We start from the raw sequence: 25305 nt of genomic DNA, 5'->3' as shown, positions 1-25305 counted from the left end.
TAGTTAACAATGACGAATGATGAGTGGACACAATTACCAATCATAATGATGACTATGGGGAATCCACAAAAACAACCTAATCGTGATTATAACCAGACGAAATTAATGAGTCTGAAACAATATGCAAATGTAGCAACGTTATTTGAGATGCCACTGCATCTCCCATTGAGCACGGTTGGCTACGTACGGTGTGAAAGAAGTTCAACATACACACACGTAGCACGGTTGGCTACGTACTGTGTGAAAGATGTTCAACATACACACACATAGCACGGTTGGCTACGTACGGTGTGAAAGAAGTTCAACAAACACACACACAGCACGGTTGGCTACGTACGGTGTGAAAGATGTTCCACATACACACACGTAGCACGGTTGGCTACGTACGGTGTGAAAGATGTTCAACATACACACACACATAGCACGGTTGGCTACGTACGGTGTGAAAGAAGTTCAACATACACACACGTAGCACGGTTGGCTACGTACGGTGTGAAAGAAGTTCAACATACACACACATAGCACAGGTGGCTACGTACGGTGTGAAAGAAGTTCAACAAACACACACATAGCACGGTTGGCTACGTACGGTGTGAAAGAAGTTCAACATACACACACACGTAGCACGGTTGGCTACGTACGGTGTGAAAGAAGTTCAACATACACACACGTAGCACGGTTGGCTACGTACGGTGTGAAAGATGTTCAACATACACACACATAGCACGGTTGGCTACGTACGGTGTGAAAGAAGTTCAACATACATACACACACATAGCACGGTTGGCTACGTATGGTGTGAAAGATGTTCAACATACACACACGTAGCACGGTTGGCTACGTACGGTGTGAAAGAAGTTCAACATACACACACGTAGCATGGTTGGCTACGCACGGTGTGAAAGATGTTCAACATACACACACGTAGCACGGTTGGCTACGTACGGTGTGAAAGATGTTCAATATACACACACAGCACGGTTGGCTACGTACGGTGTGAAAGAAGTTCAACATACACACAGTGCACTGAGGAAAACCAAACCTGATCATTGGCTACGTGTCTACGTCAAAAGATTGATGAAGTTTACCGATTAGCTGACAATAAATGTTTGGGTTTGGAGAAATGAGGAGCCACTCACACCAACATTGAATGAAAGCGTTTCACTGCTTTAGTCGACAAGACTAAGAGATTTATTTTTGGTTCTTTCGGTAAAGTCACCACGTAGAAGGGAAACAATAAAGTAATAAAAATATAAAACAATATAATTCTCACGACGTTTCGACGGCAACACAAGCAATCATCGTCAGGTGTGAAAACCACAGCAAGAAAATTTTAAAAAAGTGGCGGTGACATTTTTTTCTTGTGGTGGTTTTCACACCTGATGATGATCGCTTGCGTTGCAGTCGAAACGTCGTGAGAATTTTATTGTTTTAAATTTTTATTATTTTATTTTTTCCCTTCTACGTGGCGACTTTACCGAAAGAATCAAGAAGAAGACGAAGAAGAGATTTGAAGTTTACGTCACTGCAGGAATCCATAATCTTTGGTTCATTCGGTAAAGTCACCACCACGTAGAAGGGAAACAATAAAATAATAAAAAATATCAAACAATAAAAGTCTCACGACGTTTCGACTGCAACACAAGCAATCATCATCAGGTGTGAAAACCACAGCAAGAATTTTTTTTTAAAGAGCGGCGGTGAAAATTGTTTTCTTGCTGTGGTTTTCACACCTGACGATGATCGCTTGCGTTGCAGTCGAAACGTCATGATAATTTGATCGTTTTAAATTTTTATTATTTTATTGATTCCCTTCTACGTGGCGGTGACTTTACCGAAAGAACCAAGAATATGAATCCCTGCAGTCACGAAATATTTAAATAAAAATTTAATAAGACTAAGAGATTTGAAGTTTTTCGTCACCGCAGGAATCCACAGTCTTTGCTTTCATTCAAGTAAAGTCGCGTACCGCGTATAAAAATACAACACAAAATAATAAATCAAATCACGACGTTTCCATCGCGACACCACAGGCGGCGGTCGTCCTCAGGCGAAAATAAAAATTAAACCTCTTGCTGCTGCTGCTGTTGTTGTTGTTGTTGTGACAGGACTCTCTCGCTGGTTCAGCAGTTCCACTGCAGGGATTACTTTTTTTACCGCCCTAGGACAAAGCGCTTGAGGTGTTGCGATCGAAACGTCGTGGACATTTTATCATCTTTATACCTACCACGTGACTTTACCGAAGTAACCAAAGATTAAAGGCCAAGAGAATGACCGCGCGCAATGCACAAATACTCCGCGGAAACTCGACAAGTCGTCGGCCCGCAAACCAACTCAGCCATTCGCTTGTTTCTCTAAATAGCAGTAACACTAAATCACTCATATTACGGGAATACAAACGCTTTATTTTTTTAAACGCAGCTACGAGGTTTTTTTTTAGGGGGGGCGCATCTAGACCCGAGGGTTAAGGTCGTTTTTCCTCACCTAATTTTTAAATATCACGAGTTTAATTTAATAATAATAATGACGTACATTGTAATTACTCTCCGGATCAGCCTGCATCACAACCCCGCGACCACCCGGAGGAGCATGGAGGACCACCGGTGGTACGGGGGAGGGAGGGAGGGTGACCACACTGTGAGAAGCACTGCTTTAGAGAAATAAGACCACTTACTGCTGCTGCTGTTGCCCACCTGTGTTACTCACAGCCCTGAGGACCACCCGGAGGAGCGTGGTGGACCACCGGTGATACCGGGGGTGAGTGACCACACTGAGAAGCACTGCTTTAGAGAAATGAGACCACTTACTGCTGCTGCTACCCACCTGTGTTTGTCGAGTTGATTTCTGCAGAGCGTCGGCCGTCTCCTGGGCCATTCTGACAGCTTCCTCCTTTTTGCTGAGCTCAGAGTGAACTCTGACCTTCCACATGTTCAACTTGTTCATTTCACAGCGCAAAGAATTGTACGTCCTTGACACGTGATCTTTATTCTGCGAAGAAAAAAAAACAACCAAACACAACACACGGCATGAGGAGCGTGTGTCAGCAGCTTCCCAAGCCGTAGTGTCGTGAACACATCAAGATTTTCCGCTGCCCGATGACCGATCATTCGCGATAAACGTTCTTGGGTTGGCTCGCGTAAGTGTGTGTCGTTACCCTCCACCACCCGACCCAGCCAGTGAGGTTTGTCACGTAAACAAAACGCGCCAGTGAATTACTACTTCGGCCCACCGGTGTGTCGGAGAGTAAATCCACAACATTTACACATTCATACTTTACGCGATATAACCCAAAAAACATTTATTATATGAATATAATTGGTCGTGAAAGCCTACGTGTTGAACTGATTATTATTACTCCATTTCAACCGAAAACTCGATCAAGTCATGTACAAGCACAAATACACGGTTTTTTTATTTTTTAAATTAACTTTCCCTTAAAACGTCTTTGCCAAGTGCTGTGAACGTAAAAATGTTTAAGGCGCAGATCTGAAATTGTTTGATCGTAATCACTGCTGGCAAAAGGGCCTCCACTAGAGGGCGCTCAGTAGAGGCTGAACTCTTCCACGCTGTTCAAGACGTCTTGGAAGAGAAACCCTCACTAGGGGCTGAACTCTTCCACGCTGGGGAGACGTCTTGGTAGAGAAACCCTCACTAGGGGCTGAACTCTTCCACGCTGTTCAAGACGTCTTGGAAGAGAAACCCTCCCTAGGGGCTGAACTCTTCCACGCTGGGGAGACGTCTTGGTAGAGAAACCCTCACTAGGGGCTGAACTCTTCCACGCTGTTCAAGACGTCTTGGAAGAGAAACCCTCCCTAGGGGCTGAACTCTTCCACGCTGGGGAGACGTCTTGGTAGAGAAACCCTCACTAGGGGCTGAACTCTTCCACGCTGTTCAAGACGTCTTGGAAGTGAAACCCTCACTAGGGGCTGAACTCTTCCACGCTGTTCAAGACGTCTTGGTAGAGAAACCCTCACTAGGGGCTGAACTCTTCCACGCTGTTCAAGACGTCTTGGAAGAGAAACCCTCACTAAGGGCTGAACTCTTCCACGCAGTTCAAGACGTCTTCGTAGAGAAACCCTCACTAGGGGCTGAACTCTTCCACGCTGTTCAAGACGTCTTAAAGGAAGAGAAACCCTCACTAGGGGCTGAACTCTTCCACGCTGTTCAAGACGTCTTGGTTAGAGAAACCCTCACTAGGGGCTGAACTCTTCCATGCTGTTCAAGACGTCTTGGTAGAGAAACCCTCACTAGGGGCTGAACTCTTCCACGCTGTTCAAGACGTCTTGGAAGAGAAACCCTCACTAGGGGCTGAACTCTTCCACGCTGTTCAAGACGTCTTGGTAGAGAAACCCTCACTAGGGGCTGAACTCTTCCACGCTGGGGAGACGTCTTGGAAGAGAAACCCTCACTAGGGGCTGAACTCTTCCACGCTGTTCAAGACGTCTTGGAAGAGAAACCCTCACTAGGGGCTGAACTCTTCCACGCTGTTCAAGACGTTTTGGTAGAGAAACCCTCACTAGGGGCTGAACTCTTCCACGCTGTTCAAGACGTCTTGGTAGAGGAACCCTCACTAGGGGCTGAACTCTTCCACGCTGTTCAAGACGTCTTGGTAGAGAAACCCTCACTAGGGGCTGAACTCTTCCACGCTGTTCAAGACGTCTTGGTAGAGAAACCCTCACTAGGGGCTGAACTCTTCCACGCTGTTCAAGACGTCGTGGAAGAGAAACCCTCACTAAGGGCTAAACTCTTCCACGCTGTTCAAGACGTCTTGGAAGAGAAACCCTCACTAGGGGCTGAACTCTTCCACGCTGTTCAAGACGTCTTGGAAGAGAAACCCTCACTAGAGACTGAACTCTTCCACGCTGTTCAAGACGTCTTGGAAGAGAAACCCTCACTAGGGGCTGAACTCTTCCACGCTGTTCAAGACGTCTTGGTAGAGAAACCCTCACTAGGGGCTGAACTCTTCCACGCTGTTCAAGACGTCTTGGTAGAGGAACCCTCACTAGGGGCTGAACTCTTCCACGCCGTTCAAGACGTCTTGGTAGAGAAACCCTCACTAGGGGCTGAACTCTTCCACGCTGTTCAAGACGTCTTGGAAGTGAAACCCTCACTAGGGGCTGAACTCTTCCACGCCGTTCAAGACGTCTTGGTAGAGGAACCCTCACTAGGGGCTGAACTCTTCCACGCTGTTCAAGACGTCTTGGTAGAGAAACCCTAACTAGGGGCTGAACTCTTCCACGCTGTTCAAGACATCTTGGAAGAGAAACCCTCACTAGGGGCTGAACTCTTCCACGCTGTTCAAGACGTCTTGGAAGAGAAACCCTCACTAGGGGCTGAACTCTTCCACGCTGTTCAAGACCTCTTGGTAGAGAAACCCTCACTAGGGGCTGAACTCTTCCACGCTGTTCAAGACGTCTTGGTAGAGGAACCCTCACTAGTGGCTGAACTCTTCCACGCTGTTCAAGACGTCTTGGTAGAGGAACCCTCACTAGGGGCTGAACTCTTCCACGCTGTTCAAGACGTCTTGGAAGAGAAACCCTCACTAGGGGCTGAACTCTTCCACGCTGTTCAAGATGTCTTGGTAGAGAAACCCTCACTAGAGACTGAACTCTTCCACGCTGTTCAAGATGTCTTGGTAGAGAAGCCCTCACTAGGGGCTGAACTCTTCCACGCTGTTCAAGACGTCTTGGAAGAGAAACCCTCACTAGGGGCTGAACTCTTCCACGCTGTTCAAGACGTCTTCGTAGAGAAACCGTCACTAGGGGCTGAACTCTTCCACGCTGTTCAAGACGTCTTGGAAGAGAAACCCTCACTAGGGGCTGAACTCTTCCACGCTGTTCAAGACGTCTTAAAGGAAGAGAAACCCTCACTAGGGGCTGAACTCTTCCACGCTGTTCAAGACGTCTTGGTAGAGGAACCCTCACTAGGGGCTGAACTCTTCCACGCCGTTCAAGACGTCTTGGTAGAGAAACCCTCACTAGGGGCTGAACTCTTCCACGCTGTTCAAGACGCCTTGGAAGTGAAACCCTCACTAGGGGCTGAACTCTTCCACGCCGTTCAAGACGTCTTGGTAGCGGAACCCTCACTAGGGGCTGAACTCTTCCACGCTGTTCAAGACGTCTTGGTAGAGAAACCTTCACTAGGGGCTGAACTCTTCCACGCTGTTCAAGACATCTTGGAAGAGAAACCCTCACTAGGGGCTGAACTCTTCCACGCTGTTCAAGACGTCTTGGAAGAGAAACCCTCACTAGGGGCTGAACTCTTCCACGCTGTTCAAGACGTCTTGGTAGAGAAACCCTCACTAGGGGCTGAACTCTTCCACGCTGTTCAAGACGTCTTGGTAGAGGAACCCTCACTAGGGGCTGAACTCTTCCACGCTGTTCAAGACGTCTTGGAAGAGAAACCCTCACTAGGGGCTGAACTCTTCCACGCTGTTCAAGATGTCTTGGTAGAGAAACCCTCACTAGGGGCTGAACTCTTCCACGCTGTTCAAGACGTCTTGGAAGAGAAACCCTCACTAGGGGCTGAACTCTTCCACGCTGTTCAAGACGTCTTAAAGGAAGAGAAACCCTCACTAGGGGCTGAACTCTTCCACGCTGTTCAAGACGTCTTGGTAGAGGAACCCTCACTAGGGGCTGAACTCTTCCACGCCGTTCAAGACGTCTTGGTAGAGAAACCCTCACTAGGGGCTGAACTCTTCCACGCTGTTCAAGACGTCTTGGAAGTGAAACCCTCACTAGGGGCTGAACTCTTCCACGCCGTTCAAGACGTCTTGGTAGAGGAACCCTCACTAGGGGCTGAACTCTTCCACGCTGTTCAAGACGTCTTGGTAGAGAAACCCTCACTAGGGGATGAACTCTTCCACGCTGTTCAAGACATCTTGGAAGAGAAACCCTCACTAGGGGCTAAACTCTTCCACGCTGTTCAAGACGTCGTGGAAGAGAAACCCTCACTAAGGGCTAAACTCTTCCACGCTGTTCAAGACGTCTTGGAAGAGAAACCCTCACTAGGGGCTGAACTCTTCCACGCTGTTCAAGACGTCTTGGAAGAGAAACCCTCACTAGGGGCTGAACTCTTCCACGCTGTTCAAGACGTCTTGGTAGAGGAACCCTCACTATGGGCTGAACTCTTCCACGCCGTTCAAGACGTCTTGGTAGAGAAACCCTCACTAGGGGCTGAACTCTTCCACGCTGTTCAAGACGTCTTGGAAGTGAAACCCTCACTAGGGGCTGAACTCTTCCACGCCGTTCAAGACGTCTTGGTAGAGGAACCCTCACTAGGGGCTGAACTCTTCCACGCTGTTCAAGACGTCTTGGAAGAGAAACCCTCACTAGGGGCTGAACTCTTCCACGCTGTTCAAGATGTCTTGGTAGAGAAACCCTCACTAGAGACTGAACTCTTCCACGCTGTTCAAGATGTCTTGGTAGAGAAGCCCTCACTAGGGGCTGAACTCTTCCACGCTGTTCAAGACGTCTTGGAAGAGAAACCCTCACTAGGGGCTGAACTCTTCCACGCTGTTCAAGACGTCTTCGTAGAGAAACCCTCACTAGGGGCTGAACTCTTCCACGCTGTTCAAGACGTCTTGGAAGAGAAACCCTCACTAGGGGCTGAACTCTTCCACGCTGTTCAAGACGTCTTAAAGGAAGAGAAACCCTCACTAGGGGCTGAACTCTTCCACGCTGTTCAAGACGTCTTGGTAGAGGAACCCTCACTAGGGGCTGAACTCTTCCACGCCGTTCAAGACGTCTTGGTAGAGAAACCCTCACTAGGGGCTGAACTCTTCCACGCTGTTCAAGACGCCTTGGAAGTGAAACCCTCACTAGGGGCTGAACTCTTCCACGCCGTTCAAGACGTCTTGGTAGAGGAACCCTCACTAGGGGCTGAACTCTTCCACGCTGTTCAAGACGTCTTGGTAGAGAAACCTTCACTAGGGGCTGAACTCTTCCACGCTGTTCAAGACATCTTGGAAGAGAAACCCTCACTAGGGGCTGAACTCTTCCACGCTGTTCAAGACGTCTTGGAAGAGAAACCCTCACTAGGGGCTGAACTCTTCCACGCTGTTCAAGACGTCTTGGTAGAGAAACCCTCACTAGGGGCTGAACTCTTCCACGCTGTTCAAGACGTCTTGGTAGAGGAACCCTCACTAGGGGCTGAACTCTTCCACGCTGTTCAAGACGTCTTGGAAGAGAAACCCTCACTAGGGGCTGAACTCTTCCACGCTGTTCAAGATGTCTTGGTAGAGAAACCCTCACTAGGGGCTGAACTCTTCCACGCTGTTCAAGACGTCTTGGAAGAGAAACCCTCACTAGGGGCTGAACTCTTCCACGCTGTTCAAGACGTCTTAAAGGAAGAGAAACCCTCACTAGGGGCTGAACTCTTCCACGCTGTTCAAGACGTCTTGGTAGAGGAACCCTCACTAGGGGCTGAACTCTTCCACGCCGTTCAAGACGTCTTGGTAGAGAAACCCTCACTAGGGGCTGAACTCTTCCACGCTGTTCAAGACGTCTTGGAAGTGAAACCCTCACTAGGGGCTGAACTCTTCCACGCCGTTCAAGACGTCTTGGTAGAGGAACCCTCACTAGGGGCTGAACTCTTCCACGCTGTTCAAGACGTCTTGGTAGAGAAACCCTCACTAGGGGATGAACTCTTCCACGCTGTTCAAGACATCTTGGAAGAGAAACCCTCACTAGGGGCTGAACTCTTCCACGCTGTTCAAGACGTCTTGGAAGAGAAACCCTCACTAGGGGCTGAACTCTTCCACGCTGTTCAAGACGTCTTGGAAGAGAAACCCTCACTAGGGGCTGAACTCTTCCACGCTGTTCAAGATGTCTTGGAAGAGAAACCCTCACTAGAGACTGAACTCTTCCACGCTGTTCAAGATGTCTTGGTAGAGAAGCCCTCACTAGGGGCTGAACTCTTCCACGCTGTTCAAGACGTCTTGGTAAAGACACCCTCACTAGGGGCTGAACTCTTCCACGCTGTTCAAGACGTCTTGGTAGAGAAACCCTCACTAGGGGCTGAACTCCTCCACGCTGGGGAGACGTCTTGGAAGTGATGGTAGTACCCACACTTTACCCCACCACATGCGGCCTGCCATTCAACTGCGGTGTACCAATATATACTGCAGAGTGGACAGAGGTGGGACATTGTAGACACGTGCCTATTAAACCTGGCACGCCTGGACATCACGACCTTGTGGACCGCAAGTCCAGCGTGCTGAACCATTGCGCACCGTGGCAGCAGCCCCAAGCTTCGTGAAACTAAATAAATTTTCACTTGAAGCTTTCACGACTGCAGTGATTCACATTCTCGGTTCTTTCGGTAAAGTCACCGCCACGTAGAAAGGGAAACAATAAAATTATCACGACGTTTCGACTGCAACACAAGCAGCGATCATCGTCAGGTGTGAAAACCACAGCAAGAAAATTTGAAAAAAGTTTTTTTTAAACGTCAGTACCACGGAGAGCGATTTGGCAGCTTGTTCAGATGTTTGAAACGTCGCGAGAATTTTATTGTTTTATATTTTTATTATTGTATCGTTTCCCTTCTACGTGGTGACTTTACCGAAAGAACCGAGAATATGAAACTAGATGAATCGGTATTTTCTTAGAATGACCGTATTATTAATGTGAAATAACGATGCACATCTGTGGACACGTTTCAATGTGATCAGCGAGTCATCTTGCCTCTTGCCCATCAAGCGGCAGCGGCGGCGGCGGTGGCGTGCTCTGCCGAGGTTGATGCTGCTCAGTGATGTTTGCTTGAGCTGCGAACAAAAATTGCGCACAATTAAGTTAAAGTACATCCTAGATTTAAAGCTTTCGTGACTGCTAGGATCCATACTCTTTGGTTCTATTGGTTCTATTGGGTTTATTTTCACCTACGTGACTTTACCCAATAGAACCAAAGAGTATTAAAGTACATCGTTCATAATAGCACCGCACGAGATGTACATTGGTACACGTTGACACACGTATCGCTTTTTAGAACTTTCCAACTGAGGTTTAGTGCTCAGCTCAGTCGGGGTGTCTGTCGGCAATGAGAGGTTATGATGAGCATCATAAATATGAATAAATCTTCAGTAAAATTGCGTTCTGATATAAAGTGCTTGCCCTGTAGAAAAATCGGCGAACTGACCAAAAGTTTTTTCCCAAAAAAACTTTGGAGACAAAAGCCAGCATTAAAGGAACCCATCAACTAAACGAAACTAAACTTGTTATTTTACCACGTAAGAGCCCGCTCGGATACGTAGCTCTTGTTCAGAAGCGACCTGGCCACAGTTGATAAGCTCAACAAAGTGGTTCATCACCACGTGTCAATGTATATCAGCCGCATTACTCTTAAACGTCACGTTTTTCTAAATGCGCGGGGAAACAACGCAGGGCATGGAGCAACATCAACACCGCCGTGGGGAGAACGCGCAAACTTTCAAACGCACGGGCGTCAGGGGTCGGGATCGAACCCATGCCCCTCCTGCGTACCGGGCGAGGTAGTTAACATCTCCTAGCCACCGTGATGATGATGATGATGAGAGAGAGACACGCAAACTCCAAATACACAGCAACAGGCGTCAGGGTTGGGATCGAACCCACGACCCTCCTGCGTACCGGGCGAGGTAGTTAACATCTCCTAGCCACCGTGATGATGATGATGAGAGAGAGACACGCAAACTCCAAATACACAGCAACAGGCGTCAGGGGTCGGGATCGAACCCACGACCTCCTGCGTACCGGGCGAGGTAGTTAACGTCTCCTAGCCACCGTGATGATGATGATGAGAGAGAGACACGCAAACTCCAAATACACAGCAACAGTCGTCAGGGGTCGGGATCGAACCCACGACCCTCCTGCGTACCAGGCGAGGTAGTTAACGTCTCCTAGCCAACGCGGTCCACCTGCCCTAGGCACGCACACCTAGGCCGAGCCGCTTTTCATCGCGGCGTGACGGACGTACCGCCTCTTGCGTTCCTGGGGCAAGCGCTGCCTAACCATCGTTATCGTCAATGACTAAGCAGAGCACCGCACCGTACTTCTGACGTCAAACGCCGGTTGAAAAGCGCAAGCGGAATTCGTGCTCGGCGATCAATGTGGACATCGGAGGATTGAGATCGTTTTAAGTAAAATAAGCGGCGCGATTGGTTTACAGATTGGAGCCAGGCGATACACGGGGCCATGATCTACAGCTGAAAGGAATACCTTGACCTTGGCGGTGTCACTTGACCATGACCAAGTTGACTGACCTTGCAATAGCATCCTCTGTGCTTGACCTTGTTGAACCTGTCCAGTTTCACCACGACCCACTTGACCTTGTCCAAGTTGACCCCAAGCGTGACCCAATGGCTCCTGGACTTGGCCCAGTGGACAATGAGATTGCCTTGGCTGACTCAGGCCCTGATTAGGTTGACCTCGGCCTTGCCCCAGCAGACCATGGGCGTGCCCTGACAGTCCCTGGCCCTGCTCGGGTTGACGCTGACCCTGTTTTGGCTGAGTCTGACCTCGGCCCAATTGGGGTTTTTTTTTCCCGTCGTGATATTGGCTCTGCCCTGGCTGATTGTGGCCTTGAATTGCCACTCCGTCGCCTTCCCCCGGCTGACCCTGCCCTTTATTACCCCAACCTTGAGTCGATGGCCCCTGCCCTGGCTGATTGTGGCCTTGAATTGCCACTCCGTCGCCTTCCCCCGGCTGACCCTGCCCTTTATTACCCCAACCTTGAATCGAAGGCCCCTGCCCTGGCTGATTGTGGCCTCGAATTGCCACTCCGTCGCCTTCCCCCGGCTGACCCTGCCCTTTATTACCCCAACCTTGAACCGATGGCCCCTGGATTTGCCCACCAGATTGACCTTCACCTTGTCCCATCTGACACCACCCGTGACCCAACATCACCTGGAATGGCCCCGTTTGACCGCGACCTTGCCCTAGCTGACTCTGGCCACGGCTCGATGGCTCCCGGACCTGCCTAGATTGACGGTGACCTCGTTCATTCTCTGAAACACTGCCCAAGATGCACCGTATTTTGAAGTCGGGGAGCGTGGAAAAACTGCTGCCCAAATTTCGGCTGAAGGTTTCATTGTCGTTCCCCTCCATGTTGTATTCTTTGCACACTCCTCCGATAGCCGTCTTCCTGCATGACGCACAGACACCGTGTACGTGCACGCAAGAAAAAAAAACAAATGTGGAATTTATTAAGACAGCGCCACTGCTGCAGAGCAATCCAGATGGCACCAGCGAGATCTCTCGGCAAAGCAACTTACAAGTTTAAATGGGAATCATTTTTTTTTTAATTGCCACCGCCCGTCTGTTTACGCTGTAGCGTTAATGGAGGTGGGGGCAAACAGCGTTGTTGCTGCAATTTTTACATTTTTCAAAAATACGAATGCAACAAGTTTCCCAATACGTCAATCGATAATTGTATTTTCATGGTGTTACTGTATTGATTTTGTGCTTTGCTGCACTGACAATGAGAATCTAGATTCATTTGTCGATTTAAAGCTTTCGTGACTGCAAGGATTCATCTTCTTTGGTTCTTTCGGTAAAGTCACCATCACGTAGAAAGAGAATAAAATAATAAATTGATAAAATAAAATAACACAATAAAATTCTCACGACGTTTCGGCCACAACACAAGTGGCCTTCATCAGATGAAGGGACGAGACTGTCTAGAGGACAGCGCTGGAGCGAGCGCTGTCCCTTCACCTGATGAAGGCCACTTGTGTTGTGGCCGAAACGTCGTGAGAATTTTATCGTGTTATTTTATTTTATTAATTTATTATTTTATTCTCATTCTACGTGGTGGTGACTTTACCGAAAGAACCAAAGAAGATGAATCTAGCTTAACATCAAAGTTCTTCAAATGGAGTTCCCTCAACGTAAGGCCTACCCCGTGCTCCTGATCATTGTGACCACACAATGCTATAATTAGCTGACACGTGCCTATTGATCCAAGAGCCACATCGAGTGAAATTTTTTTTTTCTTAAGTGTCCTGCATTTAGTTTTTATTTTATTTTAAGATGTAATAACAGTTGTGCTTATTATTGTTATTATACACGTGTGGGAGGAAATCGCAGCACCGGGAGAAAACTCCACGTGGCGTGCGAGGGGGAAACACTCAAACCCCCCCCAAAGAGATGGAAAGTGATGGCGATTTGAATACTTGCTGCCACTGCCTTCACCTGGCGTGCCCAGGGTATGGCCATCCCCTCGACGCCCACGGGAATAGAATTTCACAACATGTTGACATGTTTACACCAAACAATAACACAAAGATCCCACACCGTGTAGCCTGTAACAGGCTGTAGGGGCAAGTGCTGTTAGTGAGCAGCAGCTATGAAGGCTACCGGCACTGTGGCACACGAGGGGGGTGGGTGGCCAGCACCACGCCCGGCCGCCTTTGTCTCCCCAGTGCTAGCGATGTTTTACTACTACACACCGCTACACCAGCTACTCATTTGAGGCTGAGTCGACCTAGGGGAGTCCCAGAACCGGTTGAGATAATCATCGCCGGCGGTGTTGGAAGGCCCGAAGTGAATCACTCAACAACAACAACACGGTGTGGTGATTAGACCACTAAGCTAGACACATTGTCAAGGCCCCAAGTGAATCACTCAACAACAACACCACGGTGTGGTGATTAGACCACTAAGCTAGACACATTGTCAAGGCCCCAAGTGAATCACTCAACAACAACAAGAACACCACGGTGTGGTGATTAGACCACTAAGCTAGACGCATTGTCAAGGCCCCAAGTGAATCAATCAACAACAACAACAACACGGTCTGGTGATTAGACCACTAAGCTAGACACATTGTCAAGGCCCCAAGTGAATCACTCAACGACAACAACAACACCACGGTGTGGTGATTAGACCACTAAGCTAGACACATTGTCAAGGCCCCAAGTGAATCACTCAACAACAACAAAACAACACGGTGTGGTGATTAGACCACTAAGCTAGACACATTGTCAAGGCCCCAAGTGAATCACTCAACAACAACAACACCATGGTGTGGTGATTAGACCACTAAGCTAGACACATTGTCAAGGTCCCAAGTGAATCACTCAACAACAACAACACAGTGTGGTGATTAGACCACTAAGCTAGACACATTGTCAAGGCCACAAGTGAATCACTCAACAACAACATGGTGTGGTGATTAGACCACTAAGCTAGACACATTGTCAAGGCCCCAAGTGAATCACTCAACAACAACAACACTGTGTGGTGATTAGGCCACTAAGCTAGACACATTGTCAAGGCCCCAAGTGAATCACTCAACAACACGGTGTGGTGATTAGACCACTAAGCTAGACACATTGTCAAGGCCCCAAGTGAATTACTCACCAACAACAACAACAACACCACGGTGTGGTGATTAGACCACTAAGCTAGACGCATTGTCAAGGCCCCAAGTGAATCACTCAACAACAACAACAACACTGTGTGGTGATTAGACCACTAAGCTAGACACATTGTCAAGGCCCCAAGTGAATCACTCAACAACAACAACAACACTGTGTGGTGATTAGACCACTAAGCTAGACACATTGTCAAGGCCCCAAGTGAATCACTCAACAACAACAACAGCAAGGTGTGGTGATTAGACCACTAAGCTAGACACATTGTCAAGGCCCCAAGTGAATCACTCAACAACAACAACAACACCAAGGTGTGGTGATTAGACCACTAAGCTAGACACATTGTCAAGGCCCCAAGTGAATCACTCAACAACAACACCAAGGTGTGGTGATTAGACCACTAAGCTAGACGCATTGTCAAGGCCCCAAGTGAATCACTCAACAACAACAACACCAAGGTGTGGTGATTAGACCATTAAGCTAGACGCATTGTCAAGGCCCCAAGTGAATCACTCAACAACAACAACACCACGGTGTGGTGATTAGACCACTAAGCTAGACGCATTGTCAAGGCCCCAAGTGAATCACTCAACAACAACAACACCACGGTGTGGTGATTAGACCACTAAGCTAGACACATTGTCAAGGCCCCAAGTGAATCACTCAACAACAACAACACCAAGGTGTGGTGATTAGACCACTAAGCTAGACACATTGTCAAGGCCCCAAGTGAATCACTCAACAACAACAACAACACAGTGTGGTGATTAGAACACTAAGCTAGACACATTGTCAAGGCCCCAAGTGAATCACTCAACAACAACACGGTGTGGTGATTAGACCACTAAGCTAGACACATTGTCAAGGCCCCAAGTGAATCACTCAACAACAACAACACCAAGGTGTGGTGATTAGACCACTAAGCTAGACACATTGTCAAGGCCCCAAGTGAATCACTCAACAACAACACCAAGGTGTGGTGATTAGACCACTAAGCTAGACACATTGTCAAGGCCCCAAGTGAATCACTCAACAACAACACCAACACGGTGTGGTGATTAGACCACTAAGCTAGACGCATTGTCAAGGCCCCAAGTGAATCACTCAACAACAACAACAACACCACGGTGTGGTGATTAGACCACTAAGCTAGACACATTGTCAAGGCCCCAAGTGAATCACTCAACAACAACACCAAGGTGTGGTGATTAGACCACTAAGCTAGACGCATTGTCAAGGCCCCAAGTGAATCACTCAACAACAACAACACCAAGGTGTGGTGATTAGACCACTAAGCTAGACGCATTGTCAAGGCCCCAAGTGAATCACTCAACAATCTCTCTCTGTAATGATGATGATCGTGAACAATGTCTCTCTGTAATGATGATGATGATCGTGAACAATCTCTCTCTGTAATGATGATGATGATCGTGAACAATGTCTCTCTGTAATGATGATGATCGTGAACAATCTCTCTCTGTAATAATGCTGATCGTGAACAATCTCTCTCTCCATAATGATGATGATCGTGAACAATCTCTCTCTCTGTAATGATGATCGTGAACAATCTCTCTCTGTAATGATGATGATCGTGAACAATCTCTCTCTGTAATGATGATGATGATCGTGAACAATCTCTCTCTGTAATGATGATGATCGTGAACAATCTCTCTCTGTAATGATGATGATCGTGAACAATCTCTCTCTGTAATGATGATCGTGAACAATCTCTCTGTAATGATGATGATGATCGTGACGTCTGGCACAGATGATGATAGAGTTAGGCCCAAATCAACCTTCGCGACGCTTTGATCCGCCGGCGATTGTAGGCGCAGGAGTCGCCTCGATTGTTGCGGCCTGTACGCCTTGCGGTATACTTCGTACAATTACAGACTCCTAAAGCAACTTAACGAGACGTGAAAGTTAAAACTTTTAAAAATAAAAACCTCCACCACCAAGCCGCGCTGCGTGAGTAGAATAGTGACGCTCGCGCGCCAAGAATCGACTCTTTAAATCGAGAGTAAAGGAATCGAAGGTTGTAGATTCCTTTAGAATCGGCCTATTCCCGTTTAATCGATGCCACAGACGCTCACCGGATATCGATTCTCGCCGGTCGTGCACTGTGCGATAAAGGTCCGTTACCCGAAACGTCGCCTGTTAAATATTGGTGATTAGACCACTAAGCTAGACACATTGTCAAGGCCCCAAGTGAATCACTCAACAACAACACCACGGTGTGGTGATTAGACCACTAAGCTAGACACATTGTCAAGGCCCCAAGTGAATCACTCAACAACAACAAGAACACCACGGTGTGGTGATTAGACCACTAAGCTAGACGCATTGTCAAGGCCCCAAGTGAATCAATCAACAACAACACGGTCTGGTGATTAGACCACTAAGCTAGACACATTGTCAAGGCCCCAAGTGAATCACTCAACAACAACAACAACACCACGGTGTGGTGATTAGACCACTAAGCTAGACACATTGTCAAGGCCCCAAGTGAATCACTCAACAACAAAACAACACGGTGTGGTGATTAGACCACTAAGCTAGACACATTGTCAAGGCCCCAAGTGAATCACTCAACAACAACAACACCATGGTGTGGTGATTAGACCACTAAGCTAGACACATTGTCAAGGTCCCAAGTGAATCACTCAACAACAACAACACAGTGTGGTGATTAGACCACTAAGCTAGACACATTGTCAAGGCCACAAGTGAATCACTCAACAACAACATGGTGTGGTGATTAGACCACTAAGCTAGACACATTGTCAAGGCCCCAAGTGAATCACTCAACAACAACTACACAGTGTGGTGATTAGACCACTAAGCTAGACACATTGTCAAGGCCCCAAGTGAATCACTCAACAACAACAACAACACGGTGTGGTGATTAGACCACTAAGCTAGACACATTGTCAAGGCCCCAAGTGAATCACTCAACAACAACAACACTGTGTGGTGATTAGACCACTAAGCTAGACACATTGTCAAGGCCCCAAGTGAATCACTCAACAACACGGTGTGGTGATTAGACCACTAAGCTAGACACATTGTCAAGGCCCCAAGTGAATCACTCAACAACAACATGGTGTGGTGATTAGACCACTAAGCTAGACACATTGTCAAGGCCCCAAGTGAATCACTCAACAACAACAACACTGTGTGGTGATTAGACCACTAAGCTAGACACATTGTCAAGGCCCCAAGTGAATCACTCAACAACACGGTGTGGTGATTAGACCACTAAGCTAGACACATTGTCAAGGCCCCAAGTGAATCACTCAACAACAACATGGTGTGGTGATTAGACCACTAAGCTAGACACATTGTCAAGGCCCCAAGTGAATCACTCAACAACAACTACACGGTGTGGTGATTAGACCACTAAGCTAGTCACATTGTCAAGGCCCCAAGTGAATCACTCAACAACAACAACACCACGGTGTGGTGATTAGACCACTAAGCTAGACACATTGTCAAGGCCCCAAGTGGATCACTCAACAACAACAACACTGTGTGGTGATTAGACCACTAAGCTAGACACATTGTCAAGGCCCCAAGTGAATCACTCAACAACAACACCACGGTGTGGTGATTAGACCACTAAGCTAGACACATTGTCAAGGCCCCAAGTGAATCACTCAACAACAACAAGGTGTGGTGATTAGACCACTAAGCTAGACACATTGTCAAGGCCCCAAGTGAATCACTCAACAACAACAACACTGTGTGGTGATTAGGCCACTAAGCTAGACACATTGTCAAGGCCCCAAGTGAATCACTCAACAACACGGTGTGGTGATTAGACCACTAAGCTAGACACATTGTCAAGGCCCCAAGTGAATTACTCACCAACAACAACAACACCACGGTGTGGTGATTAGACCACTAAGCTAGACGCATTGTCAAGGCCCCAAGTGAATCACTCAACAACAACAACAACACTGTGTGGTGATTAGACCACTAAGCTAGACACATTGTCAAGGCCCCAAGTGAATCACTCAACAACAACAACACTGTGTGGTGATTAGACCACTAAGCTAGACACATTGTCAAGGCCCCAAGTGAATCACTCAACAACAACAACACCAAGGAGTGGTGATTAGACCACTAAGCTAGACACATTGTCAAGGCCCCAAGTGAATCACTCAACAACAACAACAACACCAAGGTGTGGTGATTAGACCACTAAGCTAGACACATTGTCAAGGCCCCAAGTGAATCACTCAACAACAACACCAAGGTGTGGTGATTAGACCACTAAGCTAGACGCATTGTCAAGGCCCCAAGTGAATCACTCAACAACAACAACAACACCAAGGTGTGGTGATTAGACCATTAAGCTAGACGCATTGTCAAGGCCCCAAGTGAATCACTCAACAACAACAACACCACGGTGTGGTGATTAGACCACTAAGCTAGACGCATTGTCAAGGCCCCAAGTGAATCACTCAACAACAACAACACCACGGTGTGGTGATTAGACCACTAAGCTAGACACATTGTCAAGGCCCCAAGTGAATCACTCAACAACAACAACACCAAGGTGTGGTGATTAGACCACTAAGCTAGACACATTGTCAAGGCCCCAAGTGAATCACTCAACAACAACAACACAGTGTGGTGATTAGAACACTAAGCTAGACACATTGTCAAGGCCCCAAGTGAATCACTCAACAACAACACGGTGTGGTGATTAGACCACTAAGCTAGACACATTGTCAAGGCCCCAAGTGAATCACTCAACAACAACAACACCAAGGTGTGGTGATTAGACCACTAAGCTAGACACATTGTCAAGGCCCCAAGTGAATCACTCAACAACAACACCAAGGTGTGGTGATTAGACCACTAAGCTAGACACATTGTCAAGGCCCCAAGTGAATCACTCAACAACAACACCAACACGGTGTGGTGATTAGACCACTAAGCTAGACGCATTGTCAAGGCCCCAAGTGAATCACTCAACAACAACAACACCACGGTGTGGTGATTAGACCACTAAGCTAGACACATTGTCAAGGCCCCAAGTGAATCACTCAACAACAAGGTGTGGTGATTAGACCACTAAGCTAGACACATTGTCAAGGCCCCAAGTGAATCACTCAACAACAACACTGTGTGGTGATTAGACCACTAAGCTAGACACATTGTCAAGGCCCCAAGTGAATCACTCAACAATCTCTCTCTCTGTAATGATGATGATGATGATGATCGTGAACAATGTCTCTCTGTAATGATGATGATGATCGTGAACAATCTCTCTCTGTAATGATGATGATGATCGTGAACAATGTCTCTCTGTAATGATGATGATCGTGAACAATCTCTCTCTGTAATAATGCTGATCGTGAACAATCTCTCTCTCCATAATGATGATGATCGTGAACAATCTCTCTCTCTGTAATGATGATCGTGAACAATCTCTCTCTGTAATGATGATGATCGTGAACAATATCTCCCTGTAATGATGATGATGATCGTGAACAATCTCTCTCTGTAATGATGATGATCGTGAACAATCTCTCTCTGTAATGATGATGATGATCGTGAACAATGTCTCTCTGTAATGATGATGATCGTGAACAATCTCTCTCTGTAATAATGCTGATCGTGAACAATCTCTCTCTCCATAATGATGATGATCGTGAACAATCTCTCTCTCTGTAATGATGATCGTGAACAATCTCTCTCTGTAATGATGATGATCGTGAACAATCTCTCCCTGTAATGATGATGATGATCGTGAACAATCTCTCTCTGTAATGATGATGATCGTGAACAATCTCTCTCTGTAATGATGATGATCGTGAACAATCTCTCTCTGTAATGATGATCGTGAACAATCTCTCTGTAATGATGATGATGATCGTGACGTCTGGCACAGATGATGATAGAGTTAGGCCCAAATCAACCTTCGCGATGCTTTGATCCGCCGGCGATTGTAGGCGCAGGAGTCGCCTCGATTGTTGCGGCCTGTACGCCTTGCGGTATACTTCGTACAACTACAGACTCCTAAAGCAACTTAACGAGACGTGAAAGTTAAAACTTTTAAAAATAAAAACCTCCACCACCAAGCCGCGCTGCGTGAGTAGAATAGTGACGCTCGCGCGCCAAGAATCGACTCTTTAAATCGAGAGTAAAGGAATCGAAGGTTGTAGATTCCTTTAGAATCGGCCTATTCCCGTTTAATCGATGCCACAGACGCTCACCGGATATCGATTCTCGCCGGTCGTGCACCGTGCGATAAAGGTCCGTTACCCGAAACGTCGCCTGTTAAATATTATTCCCCCCCTTTTTAAAGCCGGAGTTAACGACGACTGACGCCGTTGAGTTCGGGTTTGGCTAATTGTGTTGTGTGCCCGTTGCCCCACTGCCAAACGCAGCGGCACCAAATCACGTGGTTAAGTAATCGATTTCAAATCGATAATCGCAAATCGAAACGACGATTTTCCAGCAGCGGCTTGGGGGCCATCGACTGAGGCGAACGTCACCGGTGGCGTTCACGTTCGATGTGTGTGTGTCTGTGTGTATGTATGTGTGTGTCTGTGTGTGTCTGTGTATGTGTGTGTGTATGTGTGTGTCTGTGTGTCTGTGTGTGTGTCTCTGTGTGTGTCTGTCTCTGTGTGTGTCTGTGTGTGTGTCTCTGTGTGTGTGTGTCTCTGTGTGTGTGTCTCTGTGTTGTGTCTGTCTGTGTGTGTGTCTGTGTGTGTGTCTGTGTGTGTCTCTGTGTGTCTCTGTCAGCCTCACGCAGCCCGTCAGGGAGACTACACGGGGGAGACATTTGTGTTGTGTTTGTGTCTCTGTGTGTGTCTCTGTCTGTGTATCTGTGTGTGTGTCTGTGTGTATCTGTGTGTGTCTCTGTGTGTTGTGTGTGTGTCTCTGTGTGTGTGTCTCTGTGTGTGTGTCTCTGTGTGTGTGTGTCTCTGTGTGTGATGTGTGTGTGTCTCTGTGTGTGTGTGTCTCTGTGTGTGATGTGTGTGTCTCTGTGTGTGTGTCTCTGTGTGTGTGTCTCTGTGTGTGTGTGGTCCCCCTTTTTAAGAAGGGGGACCACGCACAGACTGTAACAACTACAGGGGCATCTCACTCCTCAGTGTGCCGGGAAAGGTCCTGGCAAGGATTATTCAGCATCGCCTTGCCAGGCACGCTGAGGAGAGGCTTGCGGAGCCCCAATGCGGTTTCAGGAAAGGGCGGTCCTGCACAGATGCCATATTTTCTCTCCGTCTGCTACAGCAGAGGTGTAGGGAATTCCAACAAGACCTACATCTCTGCTTTATTGACCTGGTCAAGGCCTATGATACCATCAGTAGGCCTGGGCTCTGGGTCGTTCTTCGTGCTTTTGGAGTACCTGACCCTCTGCTCACGATCATTAAGGACCTTCATGATGGTGAGCGGGCCCGGGTAAAACAACGTGGCCGGGAGTCAGAGCCATTCCCTGTACACCTTGCGGTGCGACAGGGATGTCCTCTGGCTCCCACATTATTTAACATCTATTTTGACCACGTAGTTCGTGAAGCCTTCAATAGCTGTACCGGGGGAATCTCCTGGAGCGTGCCACTAAGAGGTGGGGCCTTACCATCAGCCCCACCAAAACTAAGCACCTGCCTGGGTATTTTGTACCATCGGACACTCCACCCCCACAACTCCCAATCGGTGATGGGGCAGTTGTGGAGAGAGTGGAGAGTTTCCCATACCTGGGCAGTGTGCTTATGACTGGCTCCAGTTTAACAGCAGAGGTCTCACTCCGAATCAGTCGAGCGGCAATATCTTTTCATCGGTTGCGTAACGCTGTGTGGAAGCTACCTGGTCTGTCGCTCCGCACTAAGCTTCAGGTCTTCTCGGCCACGGTCATTCCCTCCCTTCTCTACGCTTGCGAAACGTGGACCCCCCTAATGGAACATCTTCGCCGGTTGGAAACATTTGGGCTGGCCTGCCTACGATCCATCCTGGGTTTGGCCAGACTGGATTGTGTGAGGAGCTCACAAATCCTTGAAAGATCTGGGCAGGGTCCCATCGGTGAGCTCCTCCGGCAGGCAAGGCTGCGATGGCTGGGTCATGTAGCCCGCATGCCCAGCCACCGCATGCCGAAACAGCTTTTGTTTGGCTGAATTGAGGGGGCTAAGCGGGCGCGGCACGGGCTAGAGAAGAGATGGAGTGATGTGGTACAGGAGGACGTGGAGCTGAGTGGACTTGCCGATGACTGGTACCAGCGGTGTCAAGATCGGCCTCTGTGGAGGAGGCTCGTGAAGGATGCTACTGGGCAGTTGGAGGCAGTCGCCCTCCAACAGCAACGGAGGGCGGAGGAGCGACGCTCAGAACGAGCGGAGCGCCGGGTGGCTAAAGCACAGCAGGTTGGCACAGTAGGGGGCACAGGTGGTGCATCAGCCAGTCATCTCAGTCAGTCGACCCGTGGCACCTGGGTCTGCCCAGTGACCTCCTGCCAGCGGGCGTTCGACACTTCACGTGGCCTCACGGTGCACATAGCCTGGCACAAGCGTCGTGGTGACGTCACCGCCACTTAGTGGCGAATGGCGGTTGTTGTTGTTGTTGTGTCTGTGTGTCTGTGTGTGTGTCTGTGTGTGTCTGTGTGTGTGTGTGTCTGTGTGTGTGTCTGTGTGTTTGTGTCTGTGTGTCTGTGTGTGTGTCTGTGTGTGTGTCTGTGTGTGTGTCTGTGTGTGTGTGTCTGTGTGTGTGTGTGTCTGTGTGCCGGGAAAGGTCCTGGCAAGGATTATTCAGCATCGCCTTGCCAGGCACGCTGAGGAGAGGCTTGCGGAGCCCCAATGCGGTTTCAGGAAAGGGTGGTCCTGCACAGATGCCATATTTTCTGTCCGTCTGCTACAGCAGAGGTGTCGGGAATTCCAACAAGACCTACATCTCTGCTTTATTGACCTGGTCAAGGCCTATGATACCATCAGTAGGCCTGGGCTCTGGGTCATTCTTCGTGCTTTTGGCGTACCTGACCCTCTGCTCACGATCATTAAGGACCTTCATGATGGTGAGCGGGCCCGGGTAAAACTACGTGGCCGGGAGTCAGAGCCATTCTCTGTACACCTTGGGGTGCGACAGGGATGTCCTCTGGCTCCCACATTATTTAACATCTATTTTGACCACGTAGTTCGTGAAGCCTTCAATAGCTGTACCGGGGGAATCTCCATATGGTCCAGATATAATGGGAGGCTGATCGATGCCCGGGTGCGGTCAAGGGATGGCTCCCTATTGCTCAACCACGTTATGTATGCTGATGATTTGGTAATAGCTGCTCAGTCAGAGGAGGAGTTGGAGACGCTGCTGCTGGGACTAGAGCGTGACACTAAGAGGTGGGGCCTTAACATCAGCCCCACCAAAACTAAGCACCTGCCTGGGTATTTTGTACCATCGGACACTCCACCCTCACAACTCCCAATCGGTGATGGGGCAGTTGTGGAGAAAGTGGAGAGTTTCCCATACCTGGGCAGTGTGCTTATGACTGGCTCCAGTTTAACAGCAGAGGTCTCACTCTGAATCAGTCGAGCGGCAATATCTTTTCATCGGTTGCGTAACGCTGTGTGGAAGCTACCCTGTCTGTCGCTCCGCACTAAGCTTCAGGTCTTCTCGGCCACGGTCATTCCCTCCCTTCTCTACGCTTGCGAAACGTAGACCCCCCTAATGGAACATCTTCACCGGTTAGAAACATTTAGGCTGGCCTGCCTACGATCCATCCTGGGTTTAACCAGACTGGATTGTGTGAGGAGCTCACAAATCCTTGAAAGATCTGGGCAAGGTCCCATCGGTGAGCTCCTCCGGCGGGCAAGGCTGCGATGGCTGGGTCATGTAGCCCGCATGCCCAGCCACCGCATGCCGAAACAGCTTCTGTTCGGCCGGATTGAGGGGGCTAAGCGGGCGCGGCACGGGCTAGAGAAGAGATGGAGTGATGTGGTACAGGGGGACGTGGAGCTGAGTGGACTTGCCGATGACCGGTACCAGCGGTGTCAAGATCGGCCTCTGTGGAGGAGGCTCGTGAAGGACGCTACTGGGCAGTTGGAGGTAGTCGCCCTCCAACAACAACGGAGTGTGGAGGAGCGATGCTCACAACAACGAGCGGAGCGCCGGGTGGCTAAAGCACAGCGGGTTGACACAGTAGGGGGCACAGGTGGTGCATCAGCCAGTCATCTCAGTCAGTCGACCCGTGGCACCTGGGTCTGCCCCGTGACCTCCTGCCTGCGGGCGTTCGACACTTCACGTGGCCTCAGGGTGCACATAGCCTGGCACAAGCGTCGTGGTGACATCACCGCCACTTAGTGGTGAATGGCGGTTATTGTTATATGTGTTTGTCTGCGTGTGTATCTGTGTGTGTGTCTGTGTGTGTATGTATCTGCGTGTGTATCTGTGTGTGTACGTGTGTTTTGACGATGATGATGATGATGGCGATGTTTGTGACGGTACGGGAAGCGTGTGTGGGCCGAGGCGGCATCCAGAGGAGCGCCATGGAGAGGGGAGGGGGAGCGAGGAGAGGACGCGGCAGGGAGGAGGAAGCGAGGCGAGGGGGAGAGAGGGGGGTCCAGAGGGAGCCGAGGAGAGAGCCGGCTGCTGCGGGCGTGCGGGCCCGACAGGGGCTCATCGCAGACAGGGACCAGTGGCGGAGAAAGATGCCCGTGAGGAGGCTGGTGAACCGGTCGGTGCCCCGCGGGGAGGACGTGGAGATGGCGATGCTCAACGCGGAGAGAGCCAGGCTGCTGACGGCGTGGGTGAGACGAGCCATTGGCGAAGAGAGGACGCTCAACAGGGAGGAGGCGGGGAGAGAGAGGCTGGAGGCGGAGAGATCTGCGTGGGACAGACAGGCGGACGCGAGGAGGCGAGTGGATCAGAGGGTCGGCGACTCGTGGCCAAGGACCGAGGCGCAGCAAGCTCGGTTTGATATTGCCGCGAGGGGGAACGAGAGGACGGTCGACAGACTGGTG

General features: G+C 49.0%; 1 protein-coding gene across 7 annotated transcripts in view; it reads right to left on the bottom strand.

Moving 5' to 3' along the window:
• The window catches only part of LOC142913943 (uncharacterized), a 266595-nt gene extending 246082 nt beyond the window's left edge, over window positions 1-20513 (bottom strand). Inside the window, exons 1-4 of one of the 7 annotated variants that reach the window (XM_076061064.1) lie at window positions 20284-20513; window positions 11240-12120; window positions 9687-9766; window positions 2824-2988 (exon numbers count right to left, since the gene is read on the bottom strand). In XM_076061064.1, the coding sequence (XP_075917179.1) occupies window positions 2824-2988; window positions 9687-9766; window positions 11240-12083 (1089 nt within the window). In that variant the 5' untranslated portion in view covers window positions 12084-12120; window positions 20284-20513. Of the gene's footprint in view, window positions 1-2823; window positions 2989-9686; window positions 9767-11239; window positions 12121-16149; window positions 16373-20283 lie in introns of those variants that run through there. The other 6 variants (XM_076061062.1, XM_076061065.1, XM_076061066.1 and 3 more) reach the window with 6 other exon arrangements.
• Window positions 20514-25305: the final 4792 nt, after the last annotated feature.

This window comes from Petromyzon marinus, unplaced genomic scaffold, assembly GCF_048934315.1.
Source record: "Petromyzon marinus isolate PM22_M1 ecotype Great Lakes invasive population unplaced genomic scaffold, UKy_Petmar_22M1.pri1.0 PM_G_Scaffold_27, whole genome shotgun sequence".
Lineage (NCBI taxonomy): Eukaryota > Metazoa > Chordata > Hyperoartia > Petromyzontiformes > Petromyzontidae > Petromyzon > Petromyzon marinus.
This window is presented reverse-complemented; position numbering and strand designations above follow the sequence as displayed.